This window comes from Ascidiella aspersa, chromosome 5 (genome assembly GCF_963924565.1).
Source record: "Ascidiella aspersa chromosome 5, kaAscAspe10.2, whole genome shotgun sequence".
NCBI classification, from domain to species: Eukaryota; Metazoa; Chordata; class Ascidiacea; order Phlebobranchia; family Ascidiidae; genus Ascidiella; species Ascidiella aspersa.
The window spans coordinates 23,402,087-23,417,229 of record NC_139451.1 but is presented as its reverse complement, the minus strand read 5'-3'; the positions used below and the strand labels follow the sequence as shown (position 1 = coordinate 23,417,229).

The window sequence follows — 15,143 nt, the reverse complement described above, 5'->3', positions numbered from 1 at the left end:
CGTCCCATGTCTTTTTAGTATTTAAAACAAGCACAACAGTTTGTGTAGAAATGTAATACGTTTCCATCTCACATATATATACTTTTTAGCGCGAATTCTTCCTCAGGCCTAAAATTCCCTCTGAAATGAACCAGCCTTTCCACCCCACTGATTAGTAAAATGTTGTTTCATGCTGAGCGCTTAATGGTTCAGTGCATTCTGACCAGGGAATGTTGTTGGAAAAAATTTTGCAATGGAAGAGCATGTAGATTTTGAAAAAGTAATTTTACACCAATTAACCGCAAGAAACAAAACATATTCCAAGTTTGCCGACCTCATTAAGTCATGTAAGTTAACCTTTTAACGCATTTTCCCGAAATTTGCTTTCTGAAAAAGCATACTGTGATAAAATTCGTTTTTTGTGCATTTTAATATACTCTAGTCTTCAACTTAGTTTCTTAAACTGTTTTAAGACCGACCACTTATAAAAATCAAGTGAGACTGTTAGTTAGTATCAAGATTGCTTATTGTAAGCACTTAAATTCAAAATAAATGTGTTGGCCACTGTAATATTGTCCCCAAAAATTGTTTCCTCAAGATCTGGCATACTTTTCCAGCTCAACATACTCCCCTATAATGGTGCCTGGGTGCACAAAAGATGAAATGTAAACCCGGTAGAATAACGCCAGTCTGTATTTGATAGCATTTTTCACCGAGTTTATGCAGAACCTAATTGTGTGCAGGTACAATTATATTTAACTGTGGTTTTGAATCCAACCCAAACTTATGCACATTGTAGGAATTGTATCATAACTTACCTGTTTTCTGAAATTTAAGTTTGACAGTTAGTAAATTTCAAGTGTGCACATAAATTGCTTTTAAAAACTCTTGGGTGTGCACCTGCCACATAATGTATACTGGGTGTAATGCAAATTAGGTTGAATATTCCATTTTTTTGATGTAGGTTTGACCTGTTGAATGAGTTTAATCATACAAAAAAGTATAAGTTTAATCTGCCATACTTTTCACAGTGGTCTGCATATTAAACGCTTTTGTAACTGCAAGAATGTACTGACAAAGAAAAATATGTTTTCCATATATATATATATATATATGTATATATATATATATTGTACTCCCAAAGTTTTTCCATTTAGTAATGCCAACAACTATGCAGGACTGAAGTTTCACGGTGTGGCATGGTCTGACTTGCACCATTTTTTAATATAAATAACAGATTAGTTATTCAGATGTAGTTTACTTGTTTATGCTTATAACTCCTGAATTAATAAAAAGACAAACATGGCTGATAGTGGTTCTATTTACTGGTACTCATCTGTGCAGTGTACTCGCTATAATTTTATAATATACATCTATTTAACCAAACTGTTTTTGTTTTACATATTTAATGTACTCCCTATAGTTTTTTGATAATATACCTCCATGTTTAACCAAACTCTTTCTCTTTACATTATAGACTCTCTTGTGTGTCAAAGCAACAAGGATCTACAAGACCACAACAATCAATTACATCAAGATGTAGCTAGACTTAAACAAGATAACCAAGACCTTTCTAGCAGGGCACATGCTGGGTTTGTACTTGAACTTTAAAAATTTTGGTAGCTTATTTTCTGTTAGTAACAATTTTGTTAATTGGTACCATACATCAGTGTTGTAATGACTTAAGTCAACGGATCAATGACTTGACTAAAGTCACTGCTCTCAAGTAACTTGACTCAAGTGTCTTGTAAAATAACCTGACTTGACTTAAGTCTTTGCAACGAATGACTTTGATTGTCTTAAATCTTTTAAACAAATGACTTGGGTTGAAATTAAGTGTTTTTATTAGGAATTTTTCAAATTTTTAACATAAAATATTTTAATATATAATTTAAGTTGCGTTTTTGTTGTTTTTTAGTAGAGTTATTGGTCATAAAGTTTCTGAATCTTAATAGTTAACATTTTATGAGAAAGACTTAACTTGGAATTGACTTGCTATAGTAATGACTCAACTGAGACTTAAGTTATTTTACAAATGACTTGACTGGGACGGACTAAAGTCATTTAAAAATGACTTGTTTACAACACAGCATACATCAATTCACTTTTAATTCAAGTTTTACAATTCCAAACTTGCTTTGCAGTATTGTGAGCGCTGAAAAGTCAGAACAGCATGCCGCTTTGGAGCAAAAACTGTTCCGTGTTCAGGTTTTTTATTTTTTTTATTGTTTATATCTAGATATGTTCCCAACCTGTAAGGGATGTGGCAACTTACTTTAAATATAATTTGTTTATTGCAGCAACCACTGACATTTTCACTGAGTAGTGTAGCGTCCTTAAAAAGTGAAACAACAGGCACCAATTATGCATGAAGTACGAAAACATTTTCCAATTTATTAAAAAAAATCAGTTGACAAGCTTTTCAATAAGGCAAAAAAATAAGAATCCGTTAAAATGGAAATATCTGTCTGCAGCATTGGGATTAGAAACAACTTTACATCAATGTAATTTGTTTTGTTATGTCACAGGAGGAGCTGACAGAGGTGCACAGAACAAAGGGTGCAAGAGCACAGCAAATTCTTGATCTCAATGTTGCCCTACAAGAAAAAGAGAAGGAAATTTCTTCTTTTAATCAACAGTATGATTAATGCTTTGTCATTGTTCTTATACCATACAATTCAATCACTTGGACATTTAAATCAGGGCTGCAGAAAAAGTCCTTAGTATACCTTAAAAAAAATTAACCATATGGAGCTCCACAGCCTTGTTTTCAACCTATGTAACTAAGATAGCTGTACAAACACACACTTATCACCAACCCAAAATACAGATGTCGAAAACAATACACCTTTGACTCTGCAGCCATGATTTATATGACTGCAATGTAAAAAATTGTTGTGTTAAAGCTGGCTGGTTAAGATGGTTACTCAATACGGGGTTTAACTAATTATATTTTCTCATTGGCCATGACAAACCAGATGACTTCTGTTTAAACCTAATTTCAGAATGGAATTAAGGGATCAAGAACGGAATGAATTAAAGAAAAGATGCGATGAACTTCAACAAAGAAATGAAGACCTTGATAAGGTAATAAAATCAGATTTTTCAAATCAATTGCCTTCTTGTTTAAATGAAATCAATATTTGAATGTTATCCTTTTTGATTAAGCCAAATGCCAGGCAGAAATTACTATCATGTTGTTATTTTTAACAAATTCTGACATATATCTGAACTCATTTGAATTTATGTAAAGTTTATTTCCACCGTGGATTTGTTTAGTTGTTTAAATATATCAAACTGTTGGGTGATCATTTGCATGACTTTCTTTGGTTTGATAAAATTTTAAAGCTTATTTCAATTTAAGTTTTGCATGTGGTTCCTCATCTATTTATTTATTTTATGCTTTGCAGGCCATTCAGAATTTGAAGGACAATTATCAGGCGTTGCAAATGTTGAACGACTCCAACGAAAGCAAATTAAGAAAGAGTCTCAATGATTACAATGAGCTCATTGAGCGTTATATGAAATTAAAGGAGACACAAGTTAAATTGATGAACACAGAAAACGAAACCTTTAAGAAGTAAGAGTTTCGAGAATGTGCATGGTGCCTCTCAAAAAGACTGATGTTATAGAGATAGCATGTTTGAATAATACTGTATGTTTTTAGCAGGTGGTGTGACTTTCAGCTACTATTTATTTGATGCTGTATATGTAAAAATTTATAATTTTATAGATACTTTTTGTCTTAATTAGGTATTTTGCCATTTATGCCATTTACAGAATATGCAGTTGCAGTGATAATGCAAAACTACCTGGTTTCGCATCCCTAAATGATGTACACTTCGACATGGCGACTGATAAATAATTAATAAAATAAATAAATACTGTGTGTTTTACAGAACTGTTGATCCAAGGCAAATCAGTGCGTCAAACTCAAATTCAAGCCTTGCCACAATCGAAGAGAAGCCATTGAGGTAATAACATATTTATGCACTTGTTGAGTTTTATTTCGCTGTCCAATTAAAATACAATTGCCTTTAGTCCTACACAACAATCCCAGATACATCCTGCAATGGGGGAATCTACTTTGGGTGAAACCATTAAAAGAAAGTAAGTTCTAGTTTTACAGATTTTGTAATTTGGTTTGTAGATTATTGTTTAAACTCTTAGTTTAGATATTCTTTATCTCCAAATATAGCTTTTCTAAGTATTAAATTATTTTTTTTGTTTTTAGGTTCTCTGATATCTTCAGGTGAGCTTTATTATTTTGTAACTTTTTATTAAAAAAAAAAACATATTTCAAAACCTTTTTATAAAAAATAGTTTGTTTTATTTTACCCTATACCAGTTGTTATTTGCGAACAAACTATACATTTGCCTTAATCTTGTTTCACAGGGTGTTACGATACAGTCCATGTTGCATAAATCTATATTAGCAGAAAATCATCAGGTGTGAACCTTAGTTCTTTTAATGTGCGATCGTGTTATTTTTTAAAGCTGAACTGTTTCTGTTTAAAAGCACCTTAACATATATTGTTTACATTTATAACTGTTGGCTATAGTAGAAACAAGAAATATTGATGCTAATGTTTAATCCATAATAAGATCGTCATATTTGTATGGCGGTTTAATCAGTTTTTCGTATTGTGAAAAAAATTAATGAATTTATAAAAACCGAAATGACCCTAGGCAACATAAAATTCCCTGAACCATATGACCCATATATAAATATCTGAGATCTGGCAATTTAGTATTGGTGTTGGCCATACATAGCAGTCGACTTATCGGCCGTACATCTGAAAAGTTTCATCGAAATCGGCCGACCTAGTAAGGGTTTCCATGTAAACAACGCATGGATAATAAAAACTGAACGCCGAGGTCGTTGTTTGAAATACCACTGCAGGTTATACTTTCATATAACTGCTTAAAAGAGCGACTGATTTCGATAATTCACCACAGCGTAAAAAGGCCGAAAATTAAAAAAAAAACGCCCAAGTTTAAGTTTGTTTAACGTTATTAGCAGTGGAAGGTCGCGTACTGCTTCGGATGAAGAGAAAGATTGTTCTCATTCGATGAACTACGGCTTTGCGGCTGCTGTGGTTCGACTGCCGCAGGAAACGGTCTGCAAATGGGTTAGTGCTAAAAAGTTAAATTTGCTCCGCAAATTTCTCTTCTATATTAAACGATGTTTAAAAATAGGTTTGACAAACTTCGAAACCTTCGACTTTAATCGCATACATTCCTTGTGTTGTGTTTTTTCTGCCATGTATATTTTAGTACATAATGGTATCCAGGTGTTTAAAATACGGTTTTCAAGCAATACCTAATATAAGAGGTGTTAACACTTAAAAGTTGATTAAGAAATTTTCTGTTGTAAGACCGAAATTGAATTTTATGATCTATTTCCGGATTTCATAATTTTTTTAAACCTAAAAACTTGCTGTTTTCGGTCCCAAAGACGTAAAATTGTAATATGGAATTTAAGATGTGTTCGTGGAGAAGACGACAAAGCGTTTTTCATTAATATATTTTCTTTGGAAAAATTATTTGTCTACTTGAATTAAACACTAATATTTCAATAAGGCCTTCACGGACCCCCCAAAACTAATCCACGTACCCCAAAGGGCTCTATATGGCTTAGATTAAGAACCCTTTTAATTGTCTAATTGCTTCTCTTGATTTCAACCGCAATATGATTTGTTTGGATGTTTTGTTTTAACAGAGAGCACACGAAAATGAAGTAACAGCTGTGAAGTTTTCACTCTCCGGCGGTATTTTGGCAACAGGCGGCGCAGATCGGCTCATACACATTTGGAACTTCTTTGGAGGTAAGTTTGACTTTAAAATGGTCATATTAATTGGTTGTGTGTATATGGCTCAAGTTGCATCACATGGTGTTATTAACGGACTTCAGCCATACTGCCAAAATTATAACAACACCAACGTCGGAATAAAACACAATTCTGAATAAGATTAAAATAGGACTAATACCTAATAGTCGTAATATCAGCTAAATCGAATTAACACCTAAACCTGTCGGAATAAGATCTTAGTGGCCAGCCCTAACGGCACCGTTCATACTAGGGCTTGACACCGGAACGGCCGATGCCAAAAAGGTGTCCCCAAACGCCCCATACATCCTCCCTACAGTTTTAGGCGTTATTATGTCTATTTAGGTCTTATTCCGACAAATTTATGACTTATTCCGGCATGTTCGGATCGTATTCAGACAATTTTAGATCTTATTCTGTCGTGGTTATTACTGCGCTGTATTATCTCATTGATCTTTAGTTCGTGAATGCGGGTATTGCTTTTGGGCACGGAATAGTGCCATTACCACGGCCATAACAACAGAAACTATAAATGTTGATGTTTCGAGCCTAGTACATAAGAAAAAAATACCTGCTGTATACATCGGGCAAAGCGGTCCGAATCGTTTAACACACGCGGCCCAAATACGCGCAGATTTACCAATACCAAGAAACTTTAGCGCGTTCTGCGAGAACGTTTTAAAGCCTATTTCTTAGGCCTGTTATAGATGTAAGCAAATGTCAATTTTTGTCTGTCGATGCTTCCCTACATCGGCCTATTTAGAGCTGTGGTCAACACTTTGTTACCAGGAGGACTCTTTCGCTTTTCTATCTAACAGCAATTGTGCAATAAGTACTTTGCATACGTTCTAATTTGAGTGTGACGAGTAATTGTTGTACCATGATGCAAGATTGTAAACAAGTCATTTTGAAATGAGTCAGGTCCCAGTCAAATCATTTTTGAAAGAACTTCAGCTCAAGTTATTTTGATAAATACCTAGTCAAGTCTCAGTCAAGTCATAATTATAGCTAGAGATCGACCGATACCCATTTTTTGGACCGATACTGATACACGATTTTTTACAATTTTTCAACCGATATCCGATACCGATACCCATTTTTTATATACCTGGGAAATGTTCAAAACTTGAATAAATTGAAAATGAAATCCTAATAATTTTTTAGTTTATACACCTTTATTAATTATTAAACTATTATTTTGTATATTAACTTGGCGTGATGCTAAAACCAAAATATTTTTCATAAAAAAATTGGCAAGTTGTTTGTTGTACAGGAAAAATTATATCATATTTTTGTACTAAAATATCGGCAAAAGTATCGGCCTACATTTATCGATACCGATATATCGGTAGAAGCCAAATATCGGCCGATATTATCGGTAAACCGATGTATCGGTCTATCCCTAATTATAGCAAGTCAATTTTCAAGTCCTTGCCATAACACTTTAACGCTAAACTATTAAAATTGGTAAATTAGGTTACGAGCAATAACTCCACTAAAAATTACCACAAAACGCAACATATAGCAAGAAACTTGTTTTATGTATAAAACCTAAAATAACTAACCCAATTTTACAATAAAAAATGCTAATGAGACTTTAAACCAAAGTCATTTGTCCAAAAGACTTAAGTCAAGTCATTTGAAAACAGTGTATTGAGTCAAGTGATTTACTAAAGCCTTACAACACTGCCGTGGTGTAAATTTTTCTTGTTTAAAAAATTTACGCGAGCTTCCAATATTTTAAGAAAGCAAAATAGGCCCGTCAGGTGAAAAAATAAAGAGCCTCTGCTATCAAGATAATACGGAAAATTCGAAAACAACTCGTTAAAAATGAATGGAGAGTTATTTGAAACGTAAATTTTACCTACTTCTATACGTGACCGATATTCCTACGATGTATAAAAGAGGGGGAATCGATTAAAATTCCCCATTTTCTTTGCCCAGACAAGACGCGCCTACAGCACACTCTCCGCGGAAGTAACGGCGGCATCACCAACATCGACTTCGACCCTATGGAAGAGACTATCGCCGCCAGTTCAAACGACTACGCAACACGCATTTGGACCGTGGACAGCCAGCGTTTAAGGGTCGGTTACTAGTTGCTCTGGATGGTTTAAACTAAGTGTGTCCGACAATATGGGTCCGGAACCGATATAGCGTTGCCACAAGTCTTTGAATCTTGGGATTCATTTGTGTATTGAAAAGTCTTTTACTGCCTTACTTGCATCATTGATCGACAGATTTGGTTAGTCTGCGATGGCATCCGGTGTAGTATGATACGTAAGCTGTAATCGTTGGTCAAAAAGCAGCTTCAGAAAGGTTAGATAACCGTTGCTTAACACACATGTGTGTATATCTTTCATTCAATGATATTGTATAGCAGGGTGGTCCGAACCCAGACCCATTAATTTTTGTGGCCCGCGAAGACATCAATTTTTGTGGCCCGCGAAGCACTGTTGAATTGTTGTAATACGTAAAGTTGAGGGTTTAATCAAAGAAATATAACTGACCAACGATCATCGGCAAGCATATTGCAATTGTTTGATTATAGGCCTAGTTACATTAAATATAATTAAATAAGTTAACCGGTTTACTATCGCCCATCAAGTTTTAATCCAGGGGTGGCAAGAACGCTTAATTTTGGTATGTGTTAGACCGGTTTGAAAGTCGCAGTACGTCCTATATGGAACTTTCCAAAATGGCTGTTTTTGCGAACTTGTAGGTCTTTTTAATGGACCAGTAAACATAACATAAAAAGTACAACCCTATATAAGTTACTGTTTTACAGGATTTCACTGTGACTAAAGGTTAACGCCCTGGAATAATCGCCCCTTTCCATCGTGCAATTCTAGCCAAATATATCTAATTAAAAACAAATTACGCTTATAAATGCAGTATTCTGTTTTGTGAAATACGCAATTTTTTCGCGCTTCGCGCGCACCATTTTGCCAGCAGTCTCATTATCACCTTACTTTTTGACGATGCTTTTTGTCGTCATCTTTAAACATTTCATGCCCCGACCTTACGAAAATCGTTGATCGCTCCTAGCACGCATGTCGCATATATAGCCTACTTTATGTGGCCCGCCAAGTATATCAAAGAAATATTGTGGCCCGCGATGCTGTCAACCTTTGACCACCCTGTTGTATAGCGTAGATAGATCCCCTTAAATGTGAAGTTGCTTGTACCAACAGAATGTAGCAAACATTGGTGTGTGTATGGTTGTTTTTTGACACGCTTCCCTCTGAGCCAGTGTAGCTTAGTTGGTAGAGCGAAGGTCCCGATGTGTCCGGAGGTTATGAGTTCGAACCTCACCACAGGCTAGTTGTTTTTCTAGCCTGCTTCTCTACCGATTCTGTTATTCTGTCGAAAATTTCCGATGTATAGATTAAATAACGTTAAAAATCGCGCGTGTATTTAGATTTCAGCATACAACAAATTAAACAATTACCAAAGGTTTTCAGCTAATAAAACAATAGCCTTTAACAATAAAAAATTCACGTATATTTGTTGTTGTTTTGTTCCAGCTAACCCTCACCGGCCACGGCGGCAAAGTTCTCGCCTCAAGATTCCTGGGTTCGCACAATCGACTAGCGTCCGGCAGCAACGACAGAACCGTAAAGGTAGGTTGTTTTTATTTAAAAGTCAAACGACTCGCTGATCTTGACAAGTTTAATCCCAGCCAGCCTGTAAAACATGCGCCATTCTCTATAGGTTGGTCTCCTCGTAATCGTAAAATTTAACGTGAGACATTTCGGCCCGAAGTGATTGTCTTTAAATAGATCGCAGCTAAAATCCTTTTTTTTTCATTTAGATGAAATATCGGTTTTAATAAAAATATACCTAAAAATCTTCATTTGAAAAATAAAAAATTCTCATTTCTTAAGTTTTAATTCAGAGTTTTTTAATTCAGAGATACCCGAATCAGCGTAAAACCGATTTCGCGTGCAATGTGTTATTTCCTTGTGCCCGGTGCTTCTTAAGTTCGAGGCCTCTTGCTGATCGAGTTGCTTTCCCCAATATTAGCTTACCATAACGCCACGATAAGCTACTTCCTTATGCTGAACGCTTTTAACTTTGGCTGTGTCTAAGTTTTTCAAAAAGTCCCAGTCCAAATCATTAGTTGCGCAAGTCAAGTTATAATTATAGCCTGTCACTTTTAAGTCACGCCCTTGTCATAAAAAATAAAACGTTAAACTATATTAAAAGTCAAGTCAAGTCATTGACTTAAGTCATTACAACACTGGTGAGACCTTCCAACTATTCGGCACCGCAGTGTTTTAAAAGGTATTTAGGCCTTTAACTTGGACCTAGGCATGAAAGTAACTAACGCTGTATCGTAATAAGACTATCAAAGCCCATACAGACTAACAGGAGTAGGTATATCATTTGGAACGTTTAAAATGAAACCTTCTTCTGTATGGGCTTTGTTAGTGTTATTACGTCTTACTACAACCTCCAACCATTATGCTCCTAACGAACGCTGCATCGTTAAAATTTTAAGGTGTGGGACGTTCGCTCCGGCGCCTGTACGCGAACCTTCATGGCCGGATCGTCGTGCAACGATATTGTGGCGGCCGACTCGAACGACTGTCTGGCCAGCGGACACTTCGACCGAAAAGTGCGCGTCTGGGACGCCAGGTCTGTACTGGGGCTTTTATTTCGACTAGTCGGGCGTTTCGAGTTTGTACAGCCTAAAACTAGGTTAAACAGCCGACGTTTGTTTATTTTGGGGCTTTATTTTTTGATCAATGTAGAACTTATAGCTAAGGTATTACAGCCCCCGGGGATTCGGGCTTTCTGGCCATCGAGAACTCTTTAATTAACAAGTAAACTTTAGCTATAACCTACGCAAAACATGGTTGTACTTATTTGGACTAAACTAACTAGAAAATCTTAAATCTGAAAACCCCGGTAAAATTAGACGTTTGTTTAATCCGTTCAACACTAGAATAGTTTCTTGTAAATTAAGTAGTTAGTAGTGTTCTCTGTATTCCGTTGAAATGCAAGCCAACTAATCGGCTATAAGAAATCGGCAGAGCAACCGGTAATCGTTTCAACCCACTGTTTGAGTAATTTATCTGTGTAATAGTGTGATTAAAAAGCGGTTATGCTTTCAATAAAGCTATCGGTAGCTACCAAAGTGGACCCCGCGAAAGAAAAATATTTTAAATCCAAAATTAATGTATAAATGAGCGAAGCAAAGCCAAGTGCACGGACCTTCTTAAATTTCGCTTTATAGGTATTTTTTTATTAAACTATATGGGTCCGTAAACTACTTAATTTACAAGGGCTTGTCATGCACAAATAAAATAAAAGCCAACCATTATTAATCTACTAGAATAATGACAAAGTGAATGTGTAAAATAGGAAGATCTCCTCGCCCTAACAAGATATTTCGCCATAAAGGCATCATCAGTCTCTTATTCAAATAAAATCTTCTACTAGAACAGGGGCGGGAAACTTCTCCAGTCGTCGGGCCGGATACTTGGCTGGCTGTATTCCTGAATCGATACTTTAATTGTGTATTTATCCACCTATACATAATGGTGACTAATGCTGTACTATTTTAACACGGCAAAACTTTCATCGCAAAGCAGATATACTGTTTTCTTGTCGACTTCAGTGAAAAATTCCTTTTGGGTATCCAATCTTGTTAAATTCGCGACACTCCTTGTCAACTTTACGTTTCTTAGCAAAATCCATGGGAAATCACTAATTCTAAATCGAATTTGAACCCAAAATAAAGAATCTAAAAACATACAAAAAACAAGAACTAAAGAAATAACTAACTATCGCTATTAATTGATAAAGTAAGCGTAGCCGGGTCCGGCCCGCGGGCCGTATGTGGCCACCCCTGTACTAGAATAGTTTACAAGTGACACCTCGTTGTTTTCAGGGTGGCGGGCCACGCCCAAAACGAGATCGCGGTGGGGGGTCGTGTGACGTCACTGGACATGCCGGCCGACAAGACGTCACTGGTTTGCTGCACCAAGGACCACACCTTGGAGGTGGTCGACATTAGGAAGTCGGCCGTGCTTAAGGTCTTCAGGTAAGCTTGCTTTACGGTGTTCTTACTACCCGCTGGAATTTTTTTAAATTTGTAATCCTTTTTTAAAAAAAATTAATTATGTTTACGAACATATTTTAGCTTCGAACGGATTATACTTCAAGCTATCTCCAACTTTTTAATCTAGTATTGCGTAAGCGTTCTTTATGTATTGACGCTATAAAATCTACTTCGCCCGTTTTTGACATTTTTGATTATTTTTTTTCTTTTAATGTTCGAACGTAATATTGTTCAAATTTTCGACAAGTCAATCTTGTTCCTTACCCTAAGTAAACGCATTTGTAAATGGTGCGTAAGTTGCACAGATAATCGACTAGAACGAGTAAAAATAAAAATCCGAGTAAGCTTGTTAGTACGAAAATTGAAAAAGACACGATTGGTCTACTCTTTGCATTTCTTATTCGGCCATATGCTACACACTGACCCGACCCGAACAAGTAAAACTAGAAATGCAAAACGTGAAAGCACAAAGACTCCATAATAAGTGAATCTCAAAGCCAAAAAAGTCCAGTAAATCTATTTTAAAGCGTTTCGATACGTACTTGTATCAATTATCACTGAATAGGACTTTTTTGCTTTGAGATTCATTATCAAGCTACGTTACAGATCCGTGCAGTGTGCACCTAAGGAAAATGACTTCCTTGCCTTTTTTACGTTTGTCACTCGTGTGTAAACTGCACCATTACTCGACTCGAAACCAGGAAAAAAAAATTCAAAAAACGCGCTTGCCTACTTTATACGTTTGTCACTCTGGCGTAAGCTGCATCGTTACTAGGATCGACCGAGTAAAAAAAAAGAAATGAGTAGATAAGATCGAACAGTACAGGGTTGGGAGTTTGAACATCGAAATTGACTCGGCCTTTTACTCGACAGCCACGACCAGTTCAAGGTGGCCACCGATCAGACTCGCTGCTCGTTCAGCGTCGACGGCAAGTACGTGGCTGTTGGTTCAAGTGACGGGACTGTGCTCGCCTGGAACGTGAAAACCGGCAAACTCGAGTCATCCGTCAAACATCACAAGTGGGCGCTGCACTTCTTTTTTTTAATCTTTAATTTATTTTTTATCTTTTTTAATGTTATGCGAGTGTGTGCTTCGACAGATAAAACTCCTCGTCTAGCTACTTGGTTAACCTGTATAATCTTTTTTATTCATTGTTTTTAATACGCTACAAACTGGTTAGCTTGTAGTTTAACTGATTACTCTAAAAGCCGGAACCACTTTGTTTACTCCAGTAGAGAGATTTAAATGTTTTGATCTTCAGTCTTTGTCATTGTGACATGAAACTTCTGATAACAACAACTGGTTTTTGCTCAAAGCTCTTGCCCGGAGCGTGCTGCACTCGCATTGGCGAGCGGGAGAGTACAAAATCCTAACCCTGCGACATACTTTTCGGTCGTATCCTCAATGCTAACCAACTTATGTTCGTTTATTTTTCACAGTGACCCCGTAATTTCGTGCAATTGGTCTGGCGGCCGCTTGGCCACTGGCGACAAAAACAAGACGTGCATTGTGTGGACCGGCTCGTGATGTCACCGCCTTACGTCATCGTTACGTCATAACAGCGCGGACCCAGTTACCAAGAAAAGGTTGAAGTCCCGACCGGGTTGTATTGCACTTACGAATCGCTCAGTTCTAGAATTACTTGGGAAAGCGGCAGTGTTCACCTGTCAGTGTATTTCCCTATGCCTCTTCCCTTGTGCACTGTGCAGTTTGTCGGCAGGTTTCACGCGCAAATTGTGCGCCGTTTTTTCTTCTCTTTTTGCGCCTGCTTTACATATTCAGCAATGAACGGCAGCTTGGCTGCGAAAACCATTTTTATTGCATTTTGGGTTTTCACCGAATAATCTGGCCATTGGAAAGGGTTACCCAAACTATTGTTTTCGTTTATAAACTACTGGTTTTTCTATAAATCCTTCGAGAGTTGAAAAATAATTTGCCAAAAGTCGTCAACTGCTACTGTCATTTTTCTAAAAATATACATATCTTATCAGCAAAACACGAATAAAATGCCTATTTTTGTTCTCCCATCTAAACTGTTTCAATCATTCATACCGTGTATCGTGTCACCGTTTGCTCAAGACTTTTAAAAAGTTGGACTACGCTGCATATAGTGGTCGGAATCAGACCAATACAAGTTCGGTCGTTTACCTCTTCTTTTTATAAATTACACCATGATTACTTGATTAGGTATTGTTATATAAAGGGTAAACTTGGAAATACGTTTGAAAAAGCAGGCTTTCATTATAAAATCTTACTCGTAATTCCGAATAAACCGCATTCAAAAAGTGTTCCTTCGTTGTTGCGAAAATGCAAGAAGTTTTATTTTTAATTTTTGACCAAAAACATCTAGGTACAAAAGCCTTTTAGGATCTCTTCTGCGAATTCAAACTAAGTTCATGTGGCAATTTTTAAAACAATTTGCTTGTTATATGTTATGTTATTTTTTACTGGAGTTCTTGCTCATAATCGGACGAGTGGAAACTAAGTTCATGTGGCAATTTTTAAAACAATTTGCTTGTTATATGTTATGTTATTTTTTACTGGAGTTCTTGCTCATAATCGGACAAGTAGGCCTACTTCTATTTTACGATAAGGACATGACTTGCTGCTCTGAATATGACAGCACTTGACTGAAGTCATTTCAACACTGGCGGATTGCATGTTACCCAGTGGTAACACGGCGTTTAGCCTGGGTTAAAAACATTTCTATACGAGCGGCGTGTGCTTTTAATTGGTTGATTCGAACAAAATACGAATAACAAACGTGATAGTACGACAAACAGTGTGCGTGTATGTGTGTGGAACCAACAATTCGATGAAGCAAAAGGTAAATTTAACCTTTCCGAGAAAAATTGTGTAAGATGATAACAAAAAAATAGAAAATAATAAGCACCATATATGGACCTGGACCACGCATGCCATAATAAGGCCTCCACTGGATCTGTCCGAAGTATTTGTTACTTTATCTTTTCGAATTAATACATCATGCTGACTTAACCTTGAACAGTTGCTCCAATGTCACCTTTGCTTAGCTTAACGAGACTGTGATAGTTCAAATATATTAATTTGTGTCAATGATGATGGGCTACGCAGAATGAGGAATCGGTGTGTTAACATCTCTGGTTTGCCAGGAAAAAATGCCCACTGTACAGGACACGGCCAGATAAAATTATACAGATATTGTGGCCCGATATATCTGACCCAGGATTAATTTAAACGAAGGAAGTTACATTATCGGCTGTTGCTTCATTATCGGTTGTAG

The 15,143-nt window shown here is 36.5% G+C and overlaps 1 protein-coding gene across 2 annotated transcripts; it reads left to right on the top strand.

Moving 5' to 3' along the window:
• The first annotated feature begins 191 nt into the window (after window positions 1–191).
• Window positions 192–14,631, top strand: LOC146145490 (autophagy-related protein 16-like). 2 transcript variants are annotated; one of them, XM_083389621.1, is made up of 17 exons: window positions 192–326; window positions 1,457–1,571; window positions 2,124–2,187; window positions 2,508–2,617; window positions 2,985–3,066; window positions 3,390–3,559; window positions 3,879–3,953; window positions 4,021–4,089; window positions 4,214–4,231; window positions 5,003–5,111; window positions 5,702–5,807; window positions 7,755–7,897; window positions 9,338–9,433; window positions 10,315–10,451; window positions 11,710–11,862; window positions 12,754–12,900; window positions 13,321–14,631. In XM_083389621.1, exons 1-17 carry the CDS (start codon window positions 233–235, stop codon window positions 13,406–13,408), a joined length of 1,776 nt encoding a protein of 591 aa, XP_083245747.1. In that variant the 5' UTR covers window positions 192–232; the 3' UTR covers window positions 13,409–14,631. The 2 variants fall into 2 exon arrangements, with proteins under 2 accessions (XP_083245747.1, XP_083245746.1); XM_083389620.1 differs by having other exon boundaries at window positions 5,000–5,111.
• The last annotated feature ends 512 nt before the right edge of the window (window positions 14,632–15,143 follow it).

What these genes read in the sequence shown, in the direction of transcription:
- LOC146145490 (XM_083389620.1), top strand. Translation starts at nt 233, where the DNA reads ATGGAAGAGCATGTAGATTTTGAAAAAGTAATTTTACACCAATTAACC. An exon ending in TGCCGACCTCATTAAGTCAT is followed by an intron (nt 327 to 1,456) that starts GTAAGTTAACCT and finishes TTTACATTATAG; the next exon opens with ACTCTCTTGTGTGTCAAAGC. An exon ending in AAAAACTGTTCCGTGTTCAG is followed by an intron (nt 2,188 to 2,507) that starts GTTTTTTATTTT and finishes GTTATGTCACAG; the next exon opens with GAGGAGCTGACAGAGGTGCA.